This window comes from Anomaloglossus baeobatrachus, chromosome 2, assembly GCF_048569485.1.
Source record: "Anomaloglossus baeobatrachus isolate aAnoBae1 chromosome 2, aAnoBae1.hap1, whole genome shotgun sequence".
In the NCBI taxonomy this organism is placed as follows: Eukaryota; Metazoa; Chordata; class Amphibia; order Anura; family Aromobatidae; genus Anomaloglossus; species Anomaloglossus baeobatrachus.
The window spans coordinates 681,453,441-681,480,539 of record NC_134354.1 but is presented as its reverse complement, the minus strand read 5'-3'; the positions used below and the strand labels follow the sequence as shown (position 1 = coordinate 681,480,539).

The 27,099-nt window shown below is 47.6% G+C and overlaps 1 protein-coding gene across 1 annotated transcript in view; it reads left to right on the top strand.

The window, feature by feature from the left end:
* Positions 1-27,099, top strand: part of NCKAP1L (NCK associated protein 1 like) — a 418,971-nt gene that overhangs the window by 117,081 nt on the left and 274,791 nt on the right. Inside the window, exons 10-15 of the mRNA XM_075337171.1 lie at positions 2,536-2,592; positions 3,862-3,958; positions 4,041-4,150; positions 5,045-5,177; positions 5,348-5,429; positions 9,838-9,896. Coding sequence (XP_075193286.1) covers positions 2,536-2,592; positions 3,862-3,958; positions 4,041-4,150; positions 5,045-5,177; positions 5,348-5,429; positions 9,838-9,896 — 538 coding nt within the window. The remainder of the gene's footprint in view (positions 1-2,535; positions 2,593-3,861; positions 3,959-4,040; positions 4,151-5,044; positions 5,178-5,347; positions 5,430-9,837; positions 9,897-27,099) is intronic.

The window sequence follows — 27,099 nt, the reverse complement described above, 5'->3', positions numbered from 1 at the left end:
TAAATATGTGTACCTTGTCTGTGGCATATATGTAAATAAAAAGAAAATTTTTTTAGGTAAAATAGCTTCCTTTGGTTAATGAATTAATACTTTTTACCTTGATACTGCAACCGGTTTATGAGATATGCCTGTGTGACAGCTCACCAGCAACCCGTGTAGTGACGCTCCAGCGATCCCTGCCAGGTCAGGTTGCTGGTGGGATCACTGGAGCGTCGCTTAGTGTGACATCTCACCAGCGACCTCCTAGCAACTTACCAGCGATCCCTATCAGGTTGTATCGTTGTTGGGATCACTGGTAAGTTGTTTAGTGTGACTGGGCCTTTAGTGATAGTTAGAGATAATGTGAACACAGTATAAATGACGTTCGAAAGGCAGATCAATGTAAAATCAGTAATTTACAGATTATAGATTTGCTATTTTACATATAACTACTAAAGACTCCATCATGCAAGTATTATCTAATGTTAATCCAAGCCAGGCCACTCTGTAAGGGAAAAGTCAGTGTCACACCAACTGGTAACTATTCCCCCCTTAATTGATTTGGTATGTATAACATGAAATATACAGTAAATCAGCACATACGGTCTAACAGAGCTATGGTACAACTCGTTATAGGGCAAGTCCAATTCTTATTAATAACTGTCTTCAGGTAATATCGTTCCCCTGAAGCAACGAGCTGGCTCACTCAACACATCTAACTACTGGATTCGGTGAGCGGCGTCTGACCTTCGGTGCTTGACCATAAAGTTCGATTTTTGGTATTTGGTGTCCCTAGTTTGACCACGAACTCTCGTTTTTGATATCTTTTCTCTCATACTTGACCACAAAATCTGGTTCCTTCTGAGCTTGGATCACTTCTAAATAACTCTACTGCAGTAATTGCCACAAGGCCACTCCACTGCAAACACATCTGTCTCCTCTCAAGTCTTGGTGCCACCTCCTCCCTTCTTGCGTGCCTTGGGCTTTTATATTAGGTAACTGTACAACAACTGTCACCTGACCTGGTGTCTTCTCCAAATTCTCCACCTGAGGAACATGCAATCTGTTCTATCCAACCAACATCCTGTCAGTTCTATCCAACCAGCAGATGGCGATGTTTACCTGCAAGTGCTGTGGGATGTTGAATACGAGCATCTACTCTTTGCCTTCCGCTTATATGTGCACACAATGTCTTTTAGATGCAGGCATAACCACTGACTGGTTGAAGAAGAAGATGCTTCAGGAAAACATGTTTCTCTTGAAGTGTCTACTTTGGCATCTTTTTCATCACTTCTGCTGTGTCTTTTTTTAACTTTATATATATAAATTATTGAGCAACTTCCCATTGGAGGCTGCCAGAGAAATCGACAGGCCACTTCTTTTAGCTGTTTAACACTAGAAGTCCCAGAAATTTCGAGCTCGCCCCTGAAGTCCCGAAAGAGGGTCAAATGACCCTTAGTCCAAACTGACAACTCTGATGGCTCCAATTAGCATCCTTTCATTTGTAAATGTGGCCATTGCCTGAGGAATCTGCAGGGGGCAATTGTGTTGATCCACCTCAACAAAGGTCTTGTAAGAGAGTGTAAACAAAAGAATGTCATTCAACCCATCTCTGGGTTCCAAAGGTAGAAATGTTAAATGACCCCTCTCTGGGACTTCTAGTGTTAATAGCCTTTATTAGTTACAAGAAGCTTAAAAAGACTGAACATACATGAAGTAGATATATTAAAGACAACCTACCATCAGGTCAAAAGTGTGGCTTTTTTGTTCTTATTTTATTCCGGCTGCTTCATGAATAATTTTTCACTTATTTAAATCTGCCATATGTATTCAGTGATATGGGCTTTTTTCCTTCTAATGCTAATTTTTATTGTCTTTGCCATGGGGGCATGGTTCTTAGACTTCTCTAGGGGTGTGTCTTTAGGCTGCTTTGCATTATTACCTATGAGCAACACCCATTTGGTAAAAAAAAACAAAAAAACAAAAATAGCAGCACTAAATAAAAAGAACTATATATTTGGAACTGTGATTTGGGAGCAGCAGGAAAACAATAAGACCAAAAGCTGCCCAAATTTTCTGTTAACTATTCCTTTTTTAGTATTTTTAAGTTCTATTTAGGTGGATTTCAGATGGAATCTTTCTACAGAAGACGTGTGCACAAACGCTATGAGATCGAGCTTAGTAATTCATAGCTCACAATTACAGGAAAACGGCTAAGGACTCGGAGACAGAGGGGGAAGCAGTCTATGATAAGCTGTGAGAGAGCAAGGGGCCCCATGTACTGTTCTTACACAGGGGTCCTCTCCTGTCCTTGTCCACCCCTTCCCCTTCTTAGCATTTATCTACCATTTATCTAATATTTTATATCCTTTTTGTAATGGTATTACTGTAATAGAAACCAGTTGACCATGTAGTGGTACGCTTGGCTAGCAGACAGTCTGAAAAGGTAGAAATGCCCAAGGTCAGGAGTCAGACTTTACAAAGCAGAACTGTGTATATATCCAATGTACAGAACTTATGCACTCCACTATCTTTTGTGCCATCTCTTGTGATTAGGTATGGAAAACGAATTGCAGATGTGAAGGAATGCAAAGAGCACTTCATGACCCACAGGTCAGTCTGATTAGTGTAATATTATGGGGATTTATTTTAGGAGATTTTTTCATGGCCGTAAATGTATTGAATAAAAATAATTATTGCCATATCGTTATTGCAAAGTGGCATATTCTTGATATAAACTTTTTTTTGCTTGTGTCATGAATCTTTTACTCAGTGACAGCTGAATAGTTGGCAGGGGCATGCTAGGTTGCTAATATTGTATTTTGGATAACTCAGCTGCCGAATCAGTAATTGAGGTGTACTGACTTTTCTCATGCTATTCAGGATTGCCCAGCTGGGCCTGATAGGCTTCCTCCTTTCGCTATGATTGCCTTGCAATTTAGCTAGCTGGCAGTGGTCAGACCATTGCCAGTCATAGCTTTGATCGGTGGTGTGCATGCCCTGTGCTTTTGTGTTCTGCTGTTCTGAACTCTTGCTGCCTCATCTTGGACCTTGCCTTTGACTACTCATTTGCCTCGTCCCGTTTGTCTCAATCTGTAACCACAATGGACTTCTGACCTCAGACTGTTACCTGTTTTTCTCTTTTGCCCCTCTGCCTTTAATGTTCATTCTTAGGGGTACTTTGCACACTACAACATCGCAAGCCGATGCTTGCGATGCCGAGCGCGATAGTCCCCACCCCCGTCGCAGCTGCGATCTCTTGTGATAGCTGCCGTAGCGAACATTATCGCTACGGCAGCTTCACATGGATTCACCTGCCCTGCGATGTCGCTCTGGCCGGCGACCCGCCTCCTTCCTAAGGGGGCGGGTCATGCAGCGTCACAGCGACGTCACACAGCAGGCGGCCAATAGAAGCGGAGGGGCGGAGATGAGCGGGATGTAAACATCCCGCCCACCTCCTTCTTCCACATAGCCGGCGTGAGCCACAGGACGCAGGTAGGAGATGTTCCTCACTCCTGCGACTTTACACACAGCGATGTGTGCTGCCGCAGGAACGGTGAACAAGATCGTAACATCGGTCCTTCCGAAATTATGGAAATGACCGACGCTACACCGATGATACGATTTCGACGCTTTTGCGCTCGTTAATCGTATCAAAAAACGATTTACACACTCCGATGTCGACAGCGACGCCAGATGTGCGTTGCTTTCGATTTGACCCCACCGACATCACACCTGCGATGTCGTAGTGTGCAAAGTACCCCTTAGTATTTGACCCCGAACTTCTTGATTTCCCTGCCTCATGGCTTGTCTATTAGAAGTGACGATAGCCAGCATCACTCAGAATTTATGTGACTAATAATGAATTTCTTATTTCCAAAGTGGCCAATTTCACCGTGCTAGACGTCTGTTCCTCAGAGTGACAGTGAAGGAATTGCAGACAATATTAGCTGATGAACCAGGTCTTTTGGGTCCCAAGGTAAGAATTCCAGAACAGTTCATTAGGAATTCATATAATAACAAATATTTATAGTTTCTGACAAAATGCTTTATTCTTTCAGGCTCTGTTCGCATTTATGGCTTTATCTTTGTGTCGTGATGAGATTAACTGGATAGTACGGCACGCTGAGAACGTCACCAAAACCAAGACCCCAGAAGACTACGTAGATGTGTAAGATAAGAGAAAACTTATTGCTTCATGGCATTTATCAGGCAGTTGTTTTCTGTCTTAGACGATCTGCTAAGAAACGGGGGCATAAGAAATTGCGCAGTTCGCCTTTCCTAAATGAATTGTTTAGGAAAAAGGATTGCCTCGTGAATTTTGTATAGGCTGTAGACATTCCCACCAAATAAAACAATAGGGGCCAGCATCGCAGGAACAATACAACACCAACTGAATATGAACTATGTTGAAATCTTGATTTTAATATCAATGAGTAGAGAGGGAGGGGTTAATGCCATGCTGCCATATGAAGAATTCAAGTGTTGATTAAAAATGTGTCATTTATTAGGTCAACGCCTTTCGGAGATCAAGTCATCATCAGGACAGAAAAAAATCAATGTTGATTTTTTTGTGTCCTGATGAAGGAGACATGATCTCTGAAACGTGTAGACCCAATAAATGATACATTTTTAATCAACACTTGGATTATTCATATGGGAGCACGGCATTAACCCCTCCCTCTCCACCTATTGATACGGATTTCCTCATGGGGCTGCGAAAGCCATTCTATATGTGATGAAGTAATTGTAACTGTTCACAACCTACAAGGGTGAGCTTTATTCGCACTGGTAGCCTCCAGTTGTTACCAGATAAGACCCTATTGCACTTTTTTCTCCTTACTAATGTTTATCGAAACCTTGATTTTGTTTCTATATCATTGTTTGCTAGATCTCAGGCTCAAAACAGTCAGTGAAATATATTTTCCACATTGTATGAAAGTTCTACCTAACTCCTAAAATGTATGGGAAAAGTAATGCACAATAATGTGAATATACCCCAAAACAATATATCCAAAACACTCGTGATCTTGATTTTTATCTCTTTTGTATGTTTTCACACTAGACACATAGCTGAGCTGATGTTTTTAATTGAAGAGGTCCGGGTACTTGTGAGGAACAACCTGCCTATCATTCAGCGTTATCATCTACAGTATCTGGCAAAATTTGATGCTTTGGTCCTCAGTGATATTATACAGGTAAGTGACATATGTTCTGATATAAAATGTTGAGTGACTTGCATGAAATGAACTATTCTATTTACACCCTCTATTATCATATACTGTACTTACCAGAACTTATTATAAGATGTCAATGACTCACTGTCATTCTGAATATATCTGAATATTCCCTCTATACATTCTTCTAGAATCTGACTGTTTGCCCAGAAGAGGAATCTATCATCATGTCATCATTCGTCAGCACATTGTCTGCCCTCAACGTAAAGCAAGGTAAATATACTTATTATGTACAGTCATGGCCAAAAGTTTTGAGAATGCTACAAATATTAATTTTTACAAAGTCTACTGCTTACATTTTTCTAATGGCAATTTGCATATACTCCAGAATGTCATAAAGAGTGATCAGCTTAACAGCAATTACTTGCAAAGTCAATATTGGCTAAGAAAATGAACTTTAACCCCCAAAACACATTTCAACATCATTGCATTCCTGCCTTAAAAGGAGCAGCTAACATTGTTTTAGTGATTGTTCGCCAGCCCTGTCCTCATCAACACCCACACCTGTGTTAATGGAACAATCAGTCATGATTAAGTAAGAATGACACCACTGGACACTTTAAAAGGAGGCTGGTGCTTGGTATCATTGTTTCTCTTCAGTTAACCATGGTTATCTCTAAAGAAACACGTGCAGCCATCATTGCTCTGCACAAAAATGGCCTAACAGGGAAGAGTATCGCAGCTACAAAGATTGCACCTCAGTCAACAATCTATCGCATTATCATGAACTTCAAGGTGAGAGCTTCCATTGTTGCCAAAAAGGCTCCAGGGCGCCCAAAAAGGACCACAGCAAACGCCAGGACCGTATCTTAAAACTGTTTCAGCTGCGGGATCGGACTACCAGCAGTGCCGAGCTAGCTCAGCAATGGCAGCAGGCTGGTGTGAGTGCTTCTGCATGCACTGTGAGGCGGAGACTGCTTGAGCAAGGCCTGGTTTCAAGGAGGGCAGCAAAGAAGCCACTTCTCTCCAGAAAAAACATCAGGGACCGACTGATATTCTGCAAAAGGTACAGGGAGTGGACTGCTGAGGACTGGGGTAAAGTCATTTTCTTAGATGAATCCCCTTTTCGATTGTTTGGGACATCTGGAAAACAGCTTATTAGGAGAAGAAGAGGTGAGCGCTACCACCAGTCTTGTCTCATGCAAACTGTTAAGCATCCTGAAACGATTCATGGGTGGGGTTGCTTCTCAGCCAAGGGAATCGGCTCACTCACAGTCTTGCCTAAAAACACAGCCATGAATAAAGAATGGTACCAGAATGTCCTCCAAGAGCAACTTCTCCCAACTGTTCAAGAGCAGTTTGGCACCCAACAATGCCTTTTCCAGCATGATGGAGCACCTTGCCATAAAGCAAAGGTGATCACTAAATGGCTCATGGAACAAAACCTAGAGATTTTGGGTCCATGGCCTGGAAACTCCCCAGATCTTAATCCCATTGAGAACTTGTGGGCAATCATCAAGAGACGGGTGGACAAACCAACAAATTCTGGCAAAATGCAAGCATTGCTTATGCAAGAATGGACAGCTATCAGTCAGGATTTGATCCAGAAGTTGATTGAGAGCATGCCAGGGAGAATTGCAGAGGTCCTGAAGAAGAAGGGTCAACACTGCAAATATTGACTTGCTGCATTAACTCATTCTAAAGGGGGCTTTACACGGTAGCGATATCGCTAGCAATTTGTAGCGATAGCGAGCGTGTAAGTACCCGCCCCCGTCGCGCATGCGATTGTTTGTGATCGCTGCCGCAGCGAACATTATTGCTACGGCAGCGTCACACGCACTTACCTGGTCGGCGGCGTCGCTGTGACTGCCGAACAATCCCTCCTTCAAGGGGAAGGGACGTTCGGCATCACAGCGACGTCACCGCAAGGTCACTAAGCGGCCGGCCAATCAAAGCGGAGGGGCGGAGATGAGCAGGGCGTAACATCCCGCCCACCTCCTTCCGCATTGTGGCCGGCGGCAGGTAAGGAGACGTTGCTCGCTCCTGCGGTGTCACACATAGCGATGTGTGCTGCCGCAGGAGCGATGAACCACCTGGATAAACAACCATTACCGATTTTTGACTTTGGGACGACCTCTCCATGGTGAACGATTTTCACCATTTTTGAGGTCGCTTAAGGTCGCTGGTAAGTGTCACACGCTGTGATATCGTTAATGATGCCGGATGTGCGTCACTAACAACGTGACCCCGACGAGAAAACATTAACGATATCGTAGCGTGTAAAGCCCCCTTTACTGTCAATATAACCTTTTGGTACTCATAATATGATTGCAATTATATTTCTGTATGTGATGTAAACATCAGACAAACACAATTAAAAACCAGAGGGCAACAGATCATGTGAAAATATAATTTTGGTGTCATACTCAAAACTTTTGGCCATGACTGTAGACCTGTTCAAAATTTGGTTTCTTTAGTTTTCTATGTGTAAGGTACATAGCAGAGCTTTGGCATGGCTTATAAGTCTCCTTACAATCGTATGTCAGGCATCTCACTCTACACAAGGAGAAACTTCGGCCATGTGCACACAGAGCATTTTTTATGTGTTTTTATGCTGTGTGTTTTTCTTAAAGAAGTCAATGTTTTTTTTTTTCACCAAATCTGCAAGGAAAATATAAGCAACGTGCGCACAGCACTTCAGAATTGTCATTGACTTTTCTGGCATAAAGATAGACATGCAGATTTTCACCAAAATCTGCACCAAAAATGCATAAAAAACACGCAGTGTGCACACAGCCTTACTTTTCTTCTCCTGAACTATCTTTTAAGCTGATTTCTACAGTTGAGGAGAAGAACTAGCTCACTGAGCTAACTCATTCTGAAGTTTGCTATATTTTGTGATACTGGCGTACTCCAGTCTCCTTTATGGGAGACTGGAGTACACAACCAATGGATCGTCATTTGAGGGGTTCTGGGTAGCTATGTACAGTATAAGTGGCTCCACCTCTGAGATCCTATAATCACCAGGAAATCCAGCATGAAGAGATACCGGTGAGATCTTTCCAATTTTATGCGTTATATTATAGGGTTTTCATTGGCACCTTTATTTTGAGCCCTGGCACTGTTTTTTGTTTAGTGGGCCCATTTGGTCTTTACCGATACAGGTCAATTGAACTTTTGGCTTCTGACAAACGTATCCAGTATCGGTTTATTACTATTTGTGTTTTTTGTTTGTTAGTTTCCCCTGTTTTTAAAGAAACATTAAAAGTTATATTTCAATATTACCCTGCTGACACATCTTTTTCAAAATGATGGTAGAATCTACTGCTCAGTATGAACAAAGCCCTAACTGTGACTGATACATACAGATATTTTATATACAATTCCTTATATAAATAAAAAAAATTAAAAATTATATATATATGCGTACCAATTTTCTAAATAAATATATTTACATAGACATCAATTTCTCACCAGACATTGGTAACCCATCCAATCCACAAAGGTAAAGAGATCAACTATAGATGTCCATAAATTAAGTTATGTCTAATAACGAGAAATGACACAGGGAAAAAGTATTGTACGTGCTTACTGAAATTCATAAGTCTTTGTTAATGGACCGTTTCTATATGCCTCCCATTTGGAGAAACTAGTAGCATGCATTGCTGGTGGTGATTGCAGAATATAATGTGCAGAAAAATATATATAAAATATTTATGAGGTATTTGTTGATAGTAATCACCCCCATCTCATGCATTGATAGTTTGTGAGTGGTTGCTTCATTAGTGGCTGCCTCCATCTTTATTGGGAGGCTTTGATGCATCCTGGCACTGCATTAGATCCTTTGGCCTGGGCAGGTTAAAACTGCTGCCCTCTTGTTGATGGAAGTTTGTCAGTGCCATAAGCTAAAAAACAGATATAGTAGAAAGCCAGCTCAGCCTCTAGGATGCTGTACAGAGGAGTCACCAGATTTGCATGGATAATACCCTGACTTGGGCTTCAGCTTCTGAAGAAACAGTGAAAGGATTCTAGCGGAGAAGGCAGGGATAAAATCTTCATTCTTTATTAGAAAACATTAAAATTATATGTACAGTAGCACTGGCACCAAACAGACCCCACAGGGGGCATATCCAGAGGGGTCTGTTTGGTGCCAGTGCCGCTGTACATATCATTTTAATGATTTCTAATAAACAATGAAGATTTTATCTCTTCATAAGCTGAAAAACAGCCCCACATAAATTCTTCTGTAGCCAATGCCATAAGTATGTTTTGCAACAATAAGGTTGTGAATCTCTTGAAACAATTCACTGGTTTTGCCCATCATGAGATGTTTCTTGTGTGGTACCTTAGTAATGAGACACCTTTTTATAGGCCATCAGTTGAGCCAACTGCTATTATTTTCTCCAAGTGGCAGGATTGCTTTCCAATTACTGAAACATTTTAGCTTGTGTCTTGATTTTTCATGGCTTTTTGCAACTCTGTTTCTTCATGTACTCAATACTTTTTCCCTGTGTCCTTTCTCATTATTATATATGTATATATATATATATATATATATATATATATATATATATATATATAAAAATAAATTGACTTCAATTGCACCTTTAGCAATAAGTCCCAAATTATCACGAGACATTAAGAGCTCTATATAAAGTTTTGTAATTTTTCTTTTCTGCAGTTGAAAACAAAGAGCCATTTGATTTTCGAGGTTTGAGGCTTGACTGGTTTCGACTACAGGTAATAAAGTTGAGAAAGGTACCTAACTACTCCAAGATCACTGATTTTTTTTTTACTCCTAGGCCTCATTCAGACATTAGTAATATTTCTGATACCCAAAAAAGCATCGGAGGTTTATCAGTATTTTTGATCCAAGTTTTATCAGTGTTTGATCAGTATCAAGGCCGCTTTACATGCTGCAACATCACTAGCGATTTCGCTAGCGATAGCACCCGCCCCCGTCCTTTGTGCGTCACTGGCAAATCGCTGCACGTCCTGAACAATATCGCAGGTACGCGACACGCGAACTTACCTTCCTAACGACATCGCTGTGGCCGGCGAACAACCTGTTTTTTAAGGGGGTGGTTTGTGCAGCGTCACAGCGACGTCAAACAGCAGGTCACCAATAGAAGCGGAGGGGCGGAGAGCAGCCACATGAATGTCCCTCCCACCTCGTTGCCGGAGGACGCAGGAATGCTGTTGTTCGTCATTCCCGGGGTGTCACACATAGCGATGTGTGCTGTCTCAGGAGCGACGAACAACCTGCGTCCCAAACGAGGAACGATATTTTGAAAATGAATGACGTGTCAGCAATCAATGATTTGGTGAGTATTTGGGATCGTTAGCGGTCGCTCGTAGGTGTCACATGCAACGATGTCACTAACGAGGCCGGATGTGCGTCACGAATTCCGTGAACCCAACGATATCTCGTTAGCGATGTCGTTGCGTGTAACAGGGCCTTTAGTCTAAGGTTTCATCTGGGATTTTCTCCTATGAATAACCATCTAAATAAATTGCAATACTTTTCCTATACTATACAGTGGTAATAATTAGCAGCAGATTGTACACTGATGTTATCCTTATGTTATCTGTGATTTTCATGGGCCCATCGATTTATATAGGTCTTTTTAACCATGACTCAGAACAATATCGTACATGTGTCTGATTCTTTTTGTAGACGACTTAAGGGTACTTTACACGCTGCAATCTTGCTAGCGATATCGCTAGCGAGCGTACCCGCCCCCGTCGGTTGTGCGACACGGGCAAATCGCTGCCCGTGGCGCACAATATCGCTTACAGCCGTCACACGGACTTACCTTTCCTGCGACGTCGCTCTGACCGGCGAACCGCCTCCTTTCTAAGGGGGCGGTTTGTGCGGCGTCACAGCGACATCACACGGCAGCCGTCCAATAGAAGCGGAGGGGCGGAGATGAGCGAGACGTAACATCCCGCCCATCTCCTTCCTACCGCATTGCCGGTGGACTCAGGTAAGGAGATGTTCGTCGTTCCTGCGGTGTCACACATAGCGATGTGTGGTGCCGCAGGAACGACGAACAACATCGTACCTGCAGCAGTAACGATATTTTGAAAAGGAGCGACGTATCAACGATCAACGATTTTGGACGTTTTTGCGATCGCTGATCGTCACTCCTTGGTGTCACACACTGCGATGTCGCTAACGGCGCCGGATGTACGTCACTAACGACGTGACCCCGACGTTATATCGTTAGCGATGTCGCAGCGTGAAAAGCACCCTTTAGTCTGCAAAAAAACCCGAATATACCCAGTCACATATGCGATCATGAATATATGTTCAATCTGTAAAAAACACGGGTAGAATATTTACGTGACTACATGACTCATAGTCACCTGAAATAGGTCTAAAGGGCAGGAAACAAACCTATATAATTCAGTGTACCACATAAAACCACATGAAGCTAGTTACAAAAAGTACTGATATATACTGTATAGCAGGGCTGGGCAAAGTTCAGCCCGCAAGCCACATCCAGCCCTCTGGCTGTTCCAGTAGAGCCTGTGGATCAAGATCAAGAAGGGCTGAAAACAGTGGACCATGGGCAGAACCATGCCCTCTCCCGCCGCCACTGCTGCCCGATGTCCCCGCTATTTGCATCCTGAGGATGCAGACAGCGGTGAACACATTGGTGGAGGACTTTCACTAATCAGCGTGAGGCACAGCAGATGCAATCATGTGACATCATAGCATTTGCTGTGCAGAGCATCAGTACACCGGAGACCTGAGCAGAGCAGCAGGGGAACGTGAACGAGGTATATGGTGTTTTGATGTTCTTTTTCATGTGTATGGGATGTTTGCAAGTATGTAGAAGGCTGTGTGGCGGCTCAAAGTATTTAAGAGGCTATGTGTGGGCTCACAATGTATATAGGAGGCTTATAAAGTATATAGGATGCTATGTGGGGCTCATAAAGTATACTGAAGGCTATGTGGGGGTTCGTGCTGCATTTAGAAGGCTATGTGGGGGCTCATGCTGTATTTAGAAAGCAATGTGGGGGCTCAAGCTTTATTTAGGAGCTTATGTGGGGGCTCATAAATTATATAGGAGACTATGTGTTGGCTCATGCTGTATTATTGAGGCTATGTGTGGGCCCATACTGTATTTAGCAGGCTATGTGGGGCTCATAATGTATGTAAAAGGCTATGTGGAGCTCATAATGTATATAGGAGGCTAAGTGGGGCTCATAACGTATATAGGAGGCTGTGTTTGGCTCAGAAATGTATATAGGAGACTATGTGTTGGCTCATGCTGTATTTATGAGGCTATGTGTGGGCCCATACTGTATTTAGCAGGCTATGTGGGGCTCATAATGTATGTAAAAGGCTATGTGGAGCTCATAATGTATATAGGAGGCTAAGTGGGGCGCATAACGTATATAGGAGGCTGTGTTTGGCTCAGAAATGTATATAGGAGAGTATGTGGGGCTCATACTGTATTTAGGAGACTCTGTGGGTTCATACTGTATATAGGAGGCTATGTGAGGCTCATGTATATAGGGGGCTATATGGGGCTCAGAAATGTATATAGGAAGCTATGTCAGGGCTCATGCTGTCTTTTATGAAGCTATGTGGGCTCGTAATGTATGTCGGAGGCCATGTGGGGTTGATAATGTATGTAGGATGCTATGTGGGGATCATACTTCATATATTGGGGGTGTATGTGGGGGCGCATACTCTATATAGAGAGGCTATATTTTGGGGCTCACACTGTATATAGAAGGGCTATATGGGGGCTTACAGTAAATATAGACGAGCTATATGGGGGCTCACATTGTATATAGATGGGCTCTGTGGGGGCTCACAGTGAATATAAAGGGGTTATGTGGGGGCTCACATTGTATAGAGAAGGCTTATGTGGGGGCTCACATTATATATAGATGGGTTATGTAAGGGCTCATACTGTATGTAGGAGGCTATGTGGGAGCTCATACTCTATATATAGTGGCTATGTGGGGGCTAAAACTGTATATAGAGGGGTTATTTGGGGGTTCATACTGTATTTGGGAGACTTTGGGGGCTCATACTCTATATAGAGCTTATATGGGGGCTTGTACTGTATATTGGAAGCTATGTAGGGGCTCACACTGTATAGAGGGACTATGTGGGGGCTCAAGCGTTATATAGAGAGCCTATGTGGGGCCTCACATTGTATATAGTGGGGCTATGTGGGGGCTCACATTGTTCATAGAGAGGCTATTTAGGGGCTCATACTATAAATAGGGCCTATGTGGGATCTCATACTGTATGTAGTGGGCTGTGTGGAGGCTCATACTGTATATAAGGGGGCTGTGTGTGGGTTCATACTATATATAGGGTGATGTCAGCATACTTAATTCTGCTAAATATTAAAGGGGTTATCTGGGTTATTTTGCCTTTTTTTTTTCATTTCACTATTGGACTACATAGGGGCAGGTAAATAGATAGCAACTACCTACCTGTGCTGCTGTCAGCCGCTCTCCCCCAGCTCAGAGTGGTCATCTGACCGCCCTACTGCGATTTTTCTGCACCCTGTGATGTCACGTTGACAGGTGTAGGACCTTGTTGGGAGGTATCACAGCCGACATCATCTTGCCGCCCTGCTAGGCAGGTACAGTGCATGAGTCCCCGCACTCCCTTCCCCCACACACTCCCACACATTCCGTAGTGTAGTTGTGAAGCCCCACAGGTGTTGTGTCGGTGCATTACCTTCAGGGACTCCACTCAGCTGGATCTTGTCACAGGTAGGAGATCTTCTTCTTGTCGTGACGCCACTCTCAGCATCGCGGCCAGTAGGGACCGCCACTGCAGGTTGAGGGACGCCTGGGGCTGATGGTGAGTGCAGTTAGTTGGAATAGCCTCCTGAGAGTGAGGCAAGCCCCAGGGCCCTGTGTAGGTGCGTAGAACCACAAGGCGCAGAATAACTCCACACAGGCAGAATGTCTTTCAGGGTTTTTACTCACTTCAGGTGGCAGGGTGAGTAACCCGGGCGTAGCTGGGATGAACCAGGCGGGAACCAGGTATCCTTCAGGCTGACTTCTGATGGTGACTACCAACTCGCCTTCCTTAGCCCTTGGTGGTTTGGGGTAACCCCGACTTTTAGTCCCTATGGGGGTCACCCAGGGAAGTTGCTGAAGCCTCACTCCCCTTCGTTTGCCGTTTGCTTGTGGCCTGGACCAGCTCACTCCAGCTGCTTGCCTCCTGTGAGCTATGGGCCCTAACTGTGGCTACGTGGCTGCGGCTTTTGTGGTGTTGTGGTGTGGGCTTTGAGGGCCCCACACCGGCAGGTTTAGCAGGGAAAGGTGGATCTATCCCCACTCCGGGATCTGCCGCCCGTTTGGGCCTGGTTCTCCCTAGCAGTCTCCTTACTTCCCACTCTGTGCTCTCTCTCTAGCTGGAGATGGGTTTCGGGTAGCACTCCTAGGTGACCGTTCTCCCCCGTCGGTAGCCACTGCGCGGACGCTGTCAGACTACAGCAGCCCAGGGGAAGGGGTCAGCTCTCCTCGGAGCTCCCTGGACTCTGCTCTGAACCGGCTCACATCTGGGACCTTCACTGCTGCTCCTGTCAGAGCTTCACTTTCCTGCTCCTCACTCCTCCACACTCTGCTGCAGACTGTTTACTCCTCCTTCTCTTTTTCCTTTTGTGCCTGCCTACGCCACCTAGCAACCAGATTCTCTTACCACACCCCTTGAGAGGAGATGGAGGCTTTTGGCCCCCTCCACTATTCCAGTGGAGGTGAAGGCTTTTCCCCCTCCTGGGATCCCCAGGGGTCCTCTCATAGGTACATGTGTGAGACCTGATCACTATGCGCCTGTGTAGTCACACCTCGGTCAGCCTTCTGGATTACCTGTATTGTACTGTCCCCAGCATGGGTGCAGTACTCAGTGGTGCCTGACCAGGTCAGGGGCGCCACATTCCCCCTTAGTTATCACCAGCACGTCCTCGGGCTGCAAGACAACATTTTAAAATGCATAAAACATTAAAACATGTAAAACATTTTTTTAAAAGCACCAGGTACCATACATCACCACCCTCCACCCACAAGTCCGTTAACCCACCCAAAACCCTCTCACGTTGGCCGCGCCTTCAGCCACTTCTGGCAGGATGTAGAGGCGGCTTTCATGGTCTGGTGGTCTTCAGGGCATACCTGGCCTGGTGAAGTCGCGCCTTCAGCCACTTCTGGCAGGATCCAGAGGCGGCCTTCACAGTTGGTGCTGACCAGGTACCCTCTTTGTGGTGGAGAGCCAGGCCCCATAAACAGGCATGCTCTCTGGTTGCAGGTAAGCCAAGGCCCTATATACGGACGGGCTCCCTGGTTGCAGACGAGCCAAGCCCCTAAACAGGCTGACTCTGGTGGTGGTGGTGCCCTCTGGTGTAACTATTTACACTGCGAGAGTTTGTGGCTATAGCCAGTTCATAGCCTTAAGGTTCATTTCTCACATCAGTTTATGTGGGCACATTCTTAAACTTGTAAACGTTGCAAAACAAACTTTTCAAACTGGTAACTTGCTTACTTTACTTGAACTTATGCAGACTCCTCTTCACCAGGGCTTGGGCCTGTAGGGCTGCGGCACCTGTTGTTTCCTTGACCTTTTTCTTCATCTGTGGTAGTCTCATCAGTGGGTCCTTTGTCTTTTCTTTCTTTATCGCTGTCTTTCCTGTCTTCTTCTTTAGGACATGGTGCTACATCTAGCGCATACCACCCTCTTTCTCCTTGATGCATGGTAAATTGTACGGAGTCTCCCATCTTTAAGTTTCTGCCAGGGTGTCCTCTGGGCAAATGAGCTCTCACATCTCTTCTATTGACGAAGATACCTTCCTTTATACCTGGTGCCACTATAAAGCCATATCCGCTCTTCAAGTTAAAGTCTTCCACAACTCCTCTACAAAGGGGTCCTCTGACCTGTGCTTTGGCTCTTCTCAGGAACCGTTTTTCTTCTAAGTCTCTGGCCGTTATGTCATCTCTTTGCTCTGGGGATGGCGGAGCAGGTGACAACTGGTTTCGGCTACGGCGCCGTGTCTTGCGGGCTTGATTCTGCTGGGTGGCTGCTTCACTGCTGGCAGGCTCCCAGGTGAGGTTGCTGGATAAATCTTCCTCTTCATCCCAGCGAGAATATGGCAACATCTCCGGCTCTGGGCATGGATCCACTGCTGATGGCTCCTGAGTCAGCTCCTCAGCTTCCTGGCCTCCCCTCCCCCTTAGTTCTTCTGAGCACTCCTTTGGTGGCAGTGCTGGGGATGGACTTTCTTCAGCAGGCCCAGGCAGGGATCTTTTTGGCATGATTGCTGCAGGAGTCGTCTTGGGGGTATGCGGAGGGAGTATGTACTGGTCCACCAACCATTGTGGAAACTTAGCCTCCATGTCAGCCTTCAGCTGCCAGTATGCGGGGTCCTCCCCCAGCGTGGGCTTTCCAGCAGGGACCTCTTTGGACTGGGGAGCGGTGTCTGCTCTGGCCTTGCAGGCCGGGGAAAATGGTGATGCAATCTTGTCTCGGTGGGCCGCGCCTGGCATGGCGGCGGCCTGGATGGGCGTTTCTGGCGCAGCTTGGATCGACGTCGCAGCTGCGATGGGGTCTTTGCAGGCTGGGCTGGGCGTCGCTGCCTCGATCGGAGCTTGGCGGGCCGCACCTGGCGGGGCTGCGGCCTGGTTCAGCACCTCACTTGCGGCGCGGACGAGCGTTGCTGCTGCGGTGGGGTCTCGGCGGGCCGGGCCTAGCAAGGCGGCGGCCTGGGTCAGCGTCACACCTGCGGCGTGGATGAGGGTCGCGGTGGCAGCCGGTTCTTTGCGGGCCGGGCAGGGCATCGCTGCAGGGACCGGGTCTTGGTGGGCCGAGCAGGGCATCGCTGCGGCGGCCTGGGCTTGGCGGGCCGCACCTGGCGTGGCTGCGGCCTGGCTCAGCGTCGCCGCGCCGGGCGCCTCTTCAGGGACCGCGGGCGTGGCAGCAGGGGTCGGGGCATCCGGGCCGGCAGGGGTAATACTGGACTCACCCATCGGTGGCAGCATCGGGGTCTGAGTCGTTGCCACTCGGTCTGGCGCTCGGCGCGCGGCTCTCCCTTCATAGGCCTGAACCGCGGCAGCCATCTCCAGAAGTTCCATGCGTTCTTCTCTGATCTGCTCCACGACCCGGGTCTCCAGTCGGTCGCAGAACTGGGCCAGCTCCCGATACCACCAGGCAGCGGAGCCCGGTTCTGGGTTTCTGCGGTCAGACGCCATTTCTTCTGCGCCCTCTTCTGTACGATTTCCCAGCAGTGGACTCGTCGTTGCCTCTAGTAGCAAGCTGTTCAGTTTCCGCTCTGCCTCTTTCAGCAGCTCCTCTCCCAGCAGCAGGCTTCTGGCTCCCTTTCTGTCCCGACGTCTCTGAACGCCTCCGCTCTCTTCACTTGCGAGGTCAGGACTCTGCAGGGGATCTCTGGGTAGCCACACCTCTTCGTGGGCGGTAACTTCTTCCAGCGCGGGCTGCTGTTGTTTTTCAGCGCGCTTTTCATGGTGGCAATATGGCGGCGCTTCCAATTTTTCAAGCGGACCGCCCAGGCACATGGTCACCTGTCTGGACAGGTCTAGTCCTTATCCTGTTCGTGACGCCAGATGTGAAGCCCCACAGGTGTTGTGTCGGTGCATTACCTTCAGGGACTCCACTCAGCTGGATCTTGTCACAGGTAGGAGATCTTCTTCTTGTCGTGACGCCACTCTCAGCATCGCGGCCAGTAGGGACCGCCACTGCAGGTTGAGGGACGCCTGGGGCTGATGGTGAGTGCAGTTAGTTGGAATAGCCTCCTGAGAGTGAGGCAAGCCCCAGGGCCCTGTGTAGGTGCGTAGAACCACAAGGCGCAGAATAACTCCACACAGGCAGAATGTCTTTCAGGGTTTTTACTCACTTCAGGTGGCAGGGTGAGTAACCCGGGCGTAGCTGGGATGAACCAGGCGGGAACCAGGTATCCTTCAGGCTGACTTCTGATGGTGACTACCAACTCGCCTTCCTTAGCCCTTGGTGGTTTGGGGTAACCCCGACTTTTAGTCCCTATGGGGGTCACCCAGGGAAGTTGCTGAAGCCTCACTCCCCTTCGTTTGCCGTTTGCTTGTGGCCTGGACCAGCTCACTCCAGCTGCTTGCCTCCTGTGAGCTATGGGCCCTAACTGTGGCTACGTGGCTGCGGCTTTTGTGGTGTTGTGGTGTGGGCTTTGAGGGCCCCACACCGGCAGGTTTAGCAGGGAAAGGTGGATCTATCCCCACTCCGGGATCTGCCGCCCGTTTGGGCCTGGTTCTCCCTAGCAGTCTCCTTACTTCCCACTCTGTGCTCTCTCTCTAGCTGGAGATGGGTTTCGGGTAGCACTCCTAGGTGACCGTTCTCCCCCGTCGGTAGCCACTGCGCGGACGCTGTCAGACTACAGCAGCCCAGGGGAAGGGGTCAGCTCTCCTCGGAGCTCCCTGGACTCTGCTCTGAACCGGCTCACATCTGGGACCTTCACTGCTGCTCCTGTCAGAGCTTCACTTTCCTGCTCCTCACTCCTCCACACTCTGCTGCAGACTGTTTACTCCTCCTTCTCTTTTTCCTTTTGTGCCTGCCTACGCCACCTAGCAACCAGATTCTCTTACCACACCCCTTGAGAGGAGATGGAGGCTTTTGGCCCCCTCCACTATTCCAGTGGAGGTGAAGGCTTTTCCCCCTCCTGGGATCCCCAGGGGTCCTCTCATAGGTACATGTGTGAGACCTGATCACTATGCGCCTGTGTAGTCACACCTCGGTCAGCCTTCTGGATTACCTGTATTGTACTGTCCCCAGCATGGGTGCAGTACTCAGTGGTGCCTGACCAGGTCAGGGGCGCCACATAGTGACCTCAAAGACGCTGCACGTAGGCCGCATTCGGTGCCTGATGCTTATTGCGGCCCGTAGGCCTGTGGCCCCCTTTATGATCGCTGCCTGTGCTGGGGGCGGCGCAGTCAGCGCTTTATATCAGATGACTGATTTCCGGGCGCTGCACAGATGCAAGCTCTCTATATGGCTATTGCATTGATCAGCCGCCGGACAATCAGAGGCCAGCAGCTTATCATTGGAGAAGCTGTATAGAGAGCTCGTCTCTGCTCAGCACTCGGGAATCTGTCATCTGATATAAAGTGTTGTCAGCGGCGGCCCCTGCACCGGTAGTGATCATCCGGTGGGCTGCAGGCTGCAAGAAGCAAACAGGACAGAATTTGTCTTTTTTTTTTGCGTGTGTGAAGAATGGCATAATATGGGACATTTCTACAAGATGAAGCATTGCTACACGAAGAGGAGTAGAAAAGGGGACATTACTACAGGATGAGCAGAAGGATTGGCACAGTACTACAGGGTGGGCCGAAGGATGGGGCAAATTATGACAGGATAGGGACATTACTATAGGATGGGCACATTACTAAATTATATTTGTGTTGCAGGTGGGGGCCGCTGCCGCTTCTCTCGGGGGGCCTGCTCGGATCCGGGTTCGCTGCTGCGACTCGAGTGGTGAGCCGGTCCTCACAACCATCAGAAAGGGGGTATTTACAGGGGAGTTGTTGTGTCTGTGACGCCACCCGTGGGTTGCGGTGAGGGATGGTGACACCGCCCCTGCCTGGTGATGGGGCGCAAGGGGCTGATGGAGTGGGGTAGCAAGATGAGATCCCTCCACTGGTAGGGGAGGTCTAGTCCCGGGGCCCGAGGATTGAACATGGGAGTGATGGCTGCTGGAGGTGGTGCGCTGGGTTGGACCGGGGGACAATGGTGTACTGTCAGTTCAGTAATTTCACACAAGTCCAGTAGTAAACCAAGTTGCCAGTGGCCGGCTGCCTTAGGAGGGTGCATTCGGGTCCCGCACCCAGGTTAATGAACAGGTGTCCCTTCCTCCTGCACTTTGTGTTTGTCTTTCCTTTTGGATGACTTTGCATGGAACGGAGAAGTCCACTCCCGGTTCTGTATGTGTTGGGAGCTGTGGCTCGCGAAAGCTAACCCATGGGATTTCAGTGGGTTCTGCCGGACACCCTTTCCCTTGCGTTGGGCTTCCGTTTCGCTCTATCTGAGCAGTTAATGGGACAAAGTCTGGAACCTTGTCCCCAGCTGGTTAATTGGAGAGGAGCTTGCAACCTTCCTCGCCCTAGGGTCCAGGCACCCCGACTGTGCACGACCTCCGGACAGGATTCCCGCTGTCGGCATCGGCGGGCTACAACTCTGTCCTGGTCCACTTTAGGTATCCAGCGATTGGATCTCCGTTGCCTGTGGCCCTGTTCACTGTCTGCCACCTAGCCGGGTAGTCCAAGAGCTATGACCCCTGACTACACTGCTGTCAGCTCTCCACACTTCCACTTCACTTTACACTCTCTACAGATCTGTTGTGTTCCTGCCTCTGACACCTCAGGACTCCTAGTTAAGCGTTCTCATCCGCCTGATCCCACCCACTGGTGTGTCCTTATTATCATGAGGGGGTGGCTAGGGTTCATTGGCTGTGTGTTATGCCTAGGTGTGGGTTTCTGATGGTAACAAGGAGGATGTACTCTTTTGTGACTACCTGGTTTTGCCAGGGCGTGACACTTGCCCATATTATCCTCTGTAGTAATGGGCCCATATTGTGCCCTGTAGTAATGTGCCCATACCGTGCCCTGTAGTAATGTGCCTATCCTTTAGTAATGTTCTCATTCTGGTTCTTTTCTTGCCCCCTATTATGCCATTGTTCACACACACACACACACACACACACACACACACACACACACACACACATTATTCTCACCTGCCCTCCATCCCTGCGGTATCTCCTTACCTACTTCTTGCAGACTGCAGGCACATAGACCCCTAAGTGATTACAGCTGTTACATGAGGCAACTGTTGTTTCTGGTGCTGCAAATCATTCAAGTGAAGTAAAGCGCTGATGACAACAGTGGTGGCCCCTGTACCAGCCGCGATCACCAAGTGGTCTATGTGCCTGCAGTCCACAAGAAGCAAGTAAGAGGACACTGCGGGAACAAAGGACAGGTGAGAATAAAGTTTTCAGCATGAAAAAATGGGCTGAAAAGCTTTTCGTGTGTGTGCACGTGCGTGTATGTGTATCACACTGTCCAATGCTGTCTGTCTCTCTCACTCTGTCTATCTGTCTCTCTCCATCTGTCTCTATGATTGTAAATGCAACAGTGCAGATTCCTTTAGCGGACACACATACACACACATAAACATTAGAGAAGCAGGAGCACTGGTCTGTTAATTCCAATGCAGGAATGATGAGAGGTCAGTGCTGGGGCAGAATACTGACAGCCAATGAGTGTGCAGAGGGTGGGGCTGGACACTTAGGCGGGTTTTGCACACTACGACATCGCAGGTGCAATGTCGGTGGGGTCAAATCGAAAGTGACGCACATCCGGCATCGCAGTCAATATCGTAGTGTTCAAATCCTTTTTGATACGATTAACGAGCGCAAAAGCGTCGTTATCGTATCATCGGTGTAGGGTCCAACATTTCCATAATGCCGATGCAGCGACAGGTACGATGTTGTTCCTCGTTCCTGCGGCCGCACACATCGCTGTGTGTAAAGCCGCAGGAGCGAGGAGCATCTCCTACCTGTGTCCCGGCGGCAATGCGGAAGGAAGAGGTGGGCGAGATGTTTACATCCTGCTCATCTCCGCCCCTCTGCTATTGGCCGCCTGCCGTGTGACGTCGCTGTGACGCCGCACGACCCGCCCCCTTAGGAAGGAGGCGATCGCCGGCCAGAGCGACGTCGCAGGACAGGTAAGTGCATGTGAAGCTGGCGTAGCTATAATGTTCGCTACGCCAGCAATCACAAGATAACGCTGCTGCGACGGGGGCGGGGACTATCGCGCTCGACATCGCAGCATCGGCTTGCGATGTCGCAGCGTGCAAAGTATCCCTTAGGCCAGCAGCTCTGACTGTAAAGTTTGGCAAACAAGCAAAGGAAAATGTCATGTTTGGTTGAGCTGCAGGTAAATAAAGTGGCTGCAGAGAATAAAGTGATAATTCAAGAGGAACAAAAGTCAGAAACCAAAAAAAAAATGTAGGCATGTTTTAGATGAAAATACAGCACAGATTAGCTTAAAAAAAAAGTTGGTGTTTATGTCGGACAACTCCTTTAAGTAATGCAATTCATATTAATATAAAATAATAATTATAATTCATATGCTAATATTAATATGGAGCAAAATTAATTTCAGCCTATTGGTTTGGCACTCCACGCCAGTTATGGTTTCCCATGTATCCCCTTAGGAAAAGTAATTGCCCACCTCTGCTGTATATGATCTTCCATTCAATGTGCAATAATGCCACTCACCACTAGGGGTCACTGCATAAGAACAGATGATATTTCTAGTTTTGTAGTGTTTGCGGTTCATTGTGATTTGCAATGATGGTTCATCTGATTTTAATATTCTGCTTTGTAACAGGAAATATTAATAAATAATGTGCAATATTTCAATTAAACAGCTCTGTCACAGTCTTTGGCATCATCAGCACAATTGTCATTAAGATTGAAAACGTGCTGTGCTTCCACAATACAAATATATGAAAGAAATCATACATTAATGCACGTTGGCTTAGCAGTTCCAGTCCCCAAAGTATAGAGACAGGCTGTGACAAGTCAGGGCTGGAACAAGGCTGGAACCTCCTTTCATTTTCTTTTCATTACGCTGCAAATTCTAATGATATCCTGATTAGAAAAACTACTGTTGTGAGAGGAGTCCGGCTGCTGCTTCGGATCAACTGGCTACTTATTAGTTATAATTAGTGATGAGCGAGTATGCTTGTCACTACTCGGTACTCGCACGAGTATCACTGTACTCGGGCTACTCGGCGGGTACCGAGTAATTTCGCGATACTCGTGCTGTACTCGTGGTCTTCTTCCCTGCATGTTGGCGCTCTTTTGAGAGCCAGCCCTCATGCAGGGATTGGCTGGCAGACCACTGCAATGCCACAGCCCTGTTAGTTGTGGAATTGCAGTGATTGGCCACAGCGTGACTGAGCCTTTATACCGGCGGGCGCGCTGTGCTCTGCACACAGCCATCTCATATTCCCTGCTTTCCCCGCCCACAGGCGCCTATGATTGGTTGCAGTGAGACACGCCCCCACGCTGAGTGACATATGTCTTAATGCACCCAATCACAGCAGCCGGTGGGCGTGTGTATACTGTGCAGTAAAATAAATAAATAAATAATTTAAAAAAACGGCGTGCGGTCCCCCCCAATTTTAATACCAGCCAGATAAAGCCACACGGCTGAAGGCTGGTATTCTCAGGATGGGGAGCTCCACGTTATGGGGAGCCCCCCAACCTAACAATATCAGTCAGCAGCCGCCCAGAATTGCTGCATACATTATATGCGACAGTTCTGGGACTGTACCCGGCTCTTCCCGATTTACCCTAGTGCGTTGGCAAATCGGGGTAATAAGGAGTTAATGGCAGCCCATAGCTGCCACTAAATCCTAGATTAATCATGTCAGGCGTCTCCCCGAGATTCATTCCATGATTAATCTGTAAATTACAGTTAAAAAACACACTCACCCGAACAATCCTTTATTAGAAATAAAAAACAATAACAAAGTCCCTCATCACCAATTTATTAACCCCGACAAAGCCCTCCATGTCCGGCGTAATCCACGGACCTCCAGCGTCGCGTCCAGCTCTGCTGCATGCAGGTGACAGGAGCTGCAGAATACACCGCCGCTCCTGTCAGCTTCACACAGCAACTGAGGTGAGTAGCGCGATCAGCTGCTGTCAGTCAGGTAACTCACGGCCACCGCTGGATCCAGTGGTGGCCGTGATTAACCTCAGTGACAGCTCAGCTGATCGCGATACTCACCTCAGTTGCTGCGTGGAGGTGAGAGGAGCGGCGGTGAGTAGCGCGATCAGCTGAGCTGTCACTGAGGTTACCCGCGGCCACCGCTGCATCCACCGCTGGATCCAGGTAACCTCAGTGACAGCTCAGCTGATCGCGCGGCTGTCTTCAGTTGCTGTGTGAAGCTGACAGGAGCAGCGGTGTATTCTGCAGCTCTTGTCACCTTCATGCAGCACAGCTGGATGCGACGCTGGAGGACTGTGGAGTACGCCGGACATGGAGGATTTGTCGGGGTTAATAAATTGGTGATGAGGGACTTTGTTAGTTTTTTATTTCTAATAAAGGATTTTTCGGGTGTGTGTGTTTTTTAACTGTAATTTACAGATTAATCATGGAAGGAATCTCGGGGAGACGCCTGACATGATTAATCTAGGATTTAGTGGCAGCTATGGGCTGCCATTAACTCCTTATTACCCCGATTTGCCAACGCACTAGGGTAAATCGGGAAGAGCCGGGTACAGTCACTGAACTGTCGCATATAATGTATGCGGCAATTCTGGGCGGCTGCTGACTGATATTGTTAGGCTGGGGGGCTCCCCATAACGTGGAGCTCCCCATCCTGAGAATACCAGCCTTCAGCCGTGGGGCTTTATCTGGCTGGTATTAAAATTGGGGGGACCGCACACCGTTTTAATTATTTAATTATTTATTTCACTGCACAGTATACACACCCACTGGCTGCTGTGTTTGGGTGCAGTGAGACACCTGTCACTCAGCGTGGGGGCGTGTCTCACTGCAACCAATCATAGGCGCCGAAAAGCAGGAAAGCAGGGAATACGAGATTGATTAATGAGCGGCCGGCTTTTTCAAAAGAGGAAAAGCCGCCGGAGTTTAGTGAACAGCAGTGCAGCGCCGAGGCAGTGATCGGGGAACGGTAAGTATGAGAGAGGGGGGAGACTGACCGACAGACTGTGAAAGGGGGACAGATAAGACAGAGAGAGACAGACAGAGCGAGACCGACCGACGGGAGATAGAATGAAAAAAAAAATGACCGACATCGCTAGTAAAAAGCACAAAACGTGTGTTTTGGACATCGGAGTGCCACACAATGTTTTTACGTAAAATCTTTCATGTAATAATCTGAAAAAGTAACATACACAAGCTCTATCTCACTATTGGGTATGTGCCTTTAACATTTCCGCCATGAAAATTCATTTTGGTGTCATTTTGGAAGGTTTTCTGGTGAGTCCGTAAAAATGGCGTAAAACTCGGACAAAATTATTCACAGCTGTGACTTTTGAGTGATAAATGCTTCAAGGGGTCTTCCCCATGCTGTTGCCATGTCATTTGAGCACTCTTCTGAGACTTTTGTGACATTTTTAGGGTTTCTACATGCTGCCGGGGGTCATTTCAGAAAAATACTCGGGTCTCCCATAGGATAACATTGGGCTCGTTGCTCGGGCCGAGTACACGAGTATCTTGGGATGCTCGGTCCGAGCCTCGAGCACCCGAGCTTTTTGGTACTCGCTCATCACTAGTTATAATGTATAGTGTGTTGCTGTCTGCCTTTATTACCTACAGAATACAATCAAATTCTTCTTTTCCTGCATCCAAGAAATCCAGAAAGCAAAGCAGATCTAACTAATTATGAGTGAGCCCAATAAGCCAGAATATCTGATCATTTTGTTATACGACCGTATCAGATTTTGTAAATGCTGAAAAAAAAATATTTTACTGTCGTGTCTCTAAAATGCTGCAAAATATTAACAAAAAAACCTCTTAGATTATCGTAGCCCAAACCTGTTAATATTGCTGGGTTCAGCCGACTGTTACAAGTGTTTCGTGTCCTGCTGAAACCTCCGGTGAACCTGGGATTTGAAGGTCACAGCGTTTAGCTGAGCCCAGATCTTCTTTAAAGCCCATTTATCATTTATCCTGAGTAGGAGCATATTTATTTTCATTTGGTGCTGAAGGGTTAAAGTTTATTTTCTATATTGCTGACACTAACTTGTAGCTTTTAATTTCAGTTGCAGCTACGCCCCTCTGCTATATGAACCTACTCCTTAAGGGGGCTTTACACGCTACGACATCGCTAATGCGAACTCGTTGGGGTCACGGAATTGGTGACGCACATCCGGCCGCATTAGCGATGCCGTTGCGTGTGACACCTATGAGCGATTTTGCATCGTTGCAAAAAGGTGCAAAATCGCTCATCAGTGACATGGGGGTCCATTCTCAAAAATCGTTACTGCAGCAGTAACGAGGTTGTTCCTCGTTCCTGCGGCAGCACACATCGCTCCGTGTGACACCGCAGGAACGAGGAAGCTCTCCTTACCTGCCTCCTGGACGCAATGGGGAAGGAAGGAGGTGGGTGGGATGTTACGTCCCGCTCATCTCCGCCCCTCCGCTTCTATTGGGCGGCGGTTCAGTGACGGTGCTGTGACGTCGCTGTGACGCTGAACGAACCGCCCCCTTAGAAAGGAGGCGGTTCGCCGGTCACAGCGACGTCGCTGGGCAGGTAAGTAGTGTGACGGGTCTGGGTGATGTTGTGCGGCACGGGCAGCGATTTGCCCGTGTCGCACAACAGATGGGGGCGGGTACCCACGCTAGCGATATCGGTACCGATATCGCAGCGTGTAAAGTGGCCTTTACTCTGTCCTATGCTGGCTATAGTTCATGCTATACTGATCACTTAGAAGGAGCCTGTCTCTGAAGAAGCTGAGGTGTTTGTTTCAGTCGCAGCTGTGAAATTCCTCCTGGAGAAGTTGTGGAGTGCTATTTGTTGTGTCTTTCCCCGCCCATTTGTCTTACCTTTCTCATGTTGTTTTATTGTAGTAGTGAGACTACCTAGTGTCTTGGTGGCCTTCACACTAGTCACGGTGAGATCAGGGCCAGTGAGGGCCTAGACACGTGATGGCGCACGGGGCAAATGACCTGTCTAGGGACATTAGGGAGTGTAGGCATCAGACTAAGGTGAGTGTTAGGAAGTGACTCCTTTCCCCTCTCTGTATCGCAAGGGCTTTCCTTTACATTTTTGCCGGGAGAGATTAGAATCTGACAAAGATGTCTGGCAGCTGCTGTCTCATGAACAGTGGAACTCTCGAAAGAGCAAGCGCCCCGCTATATCATGGAGATGGGAGGGATATCAGATGCC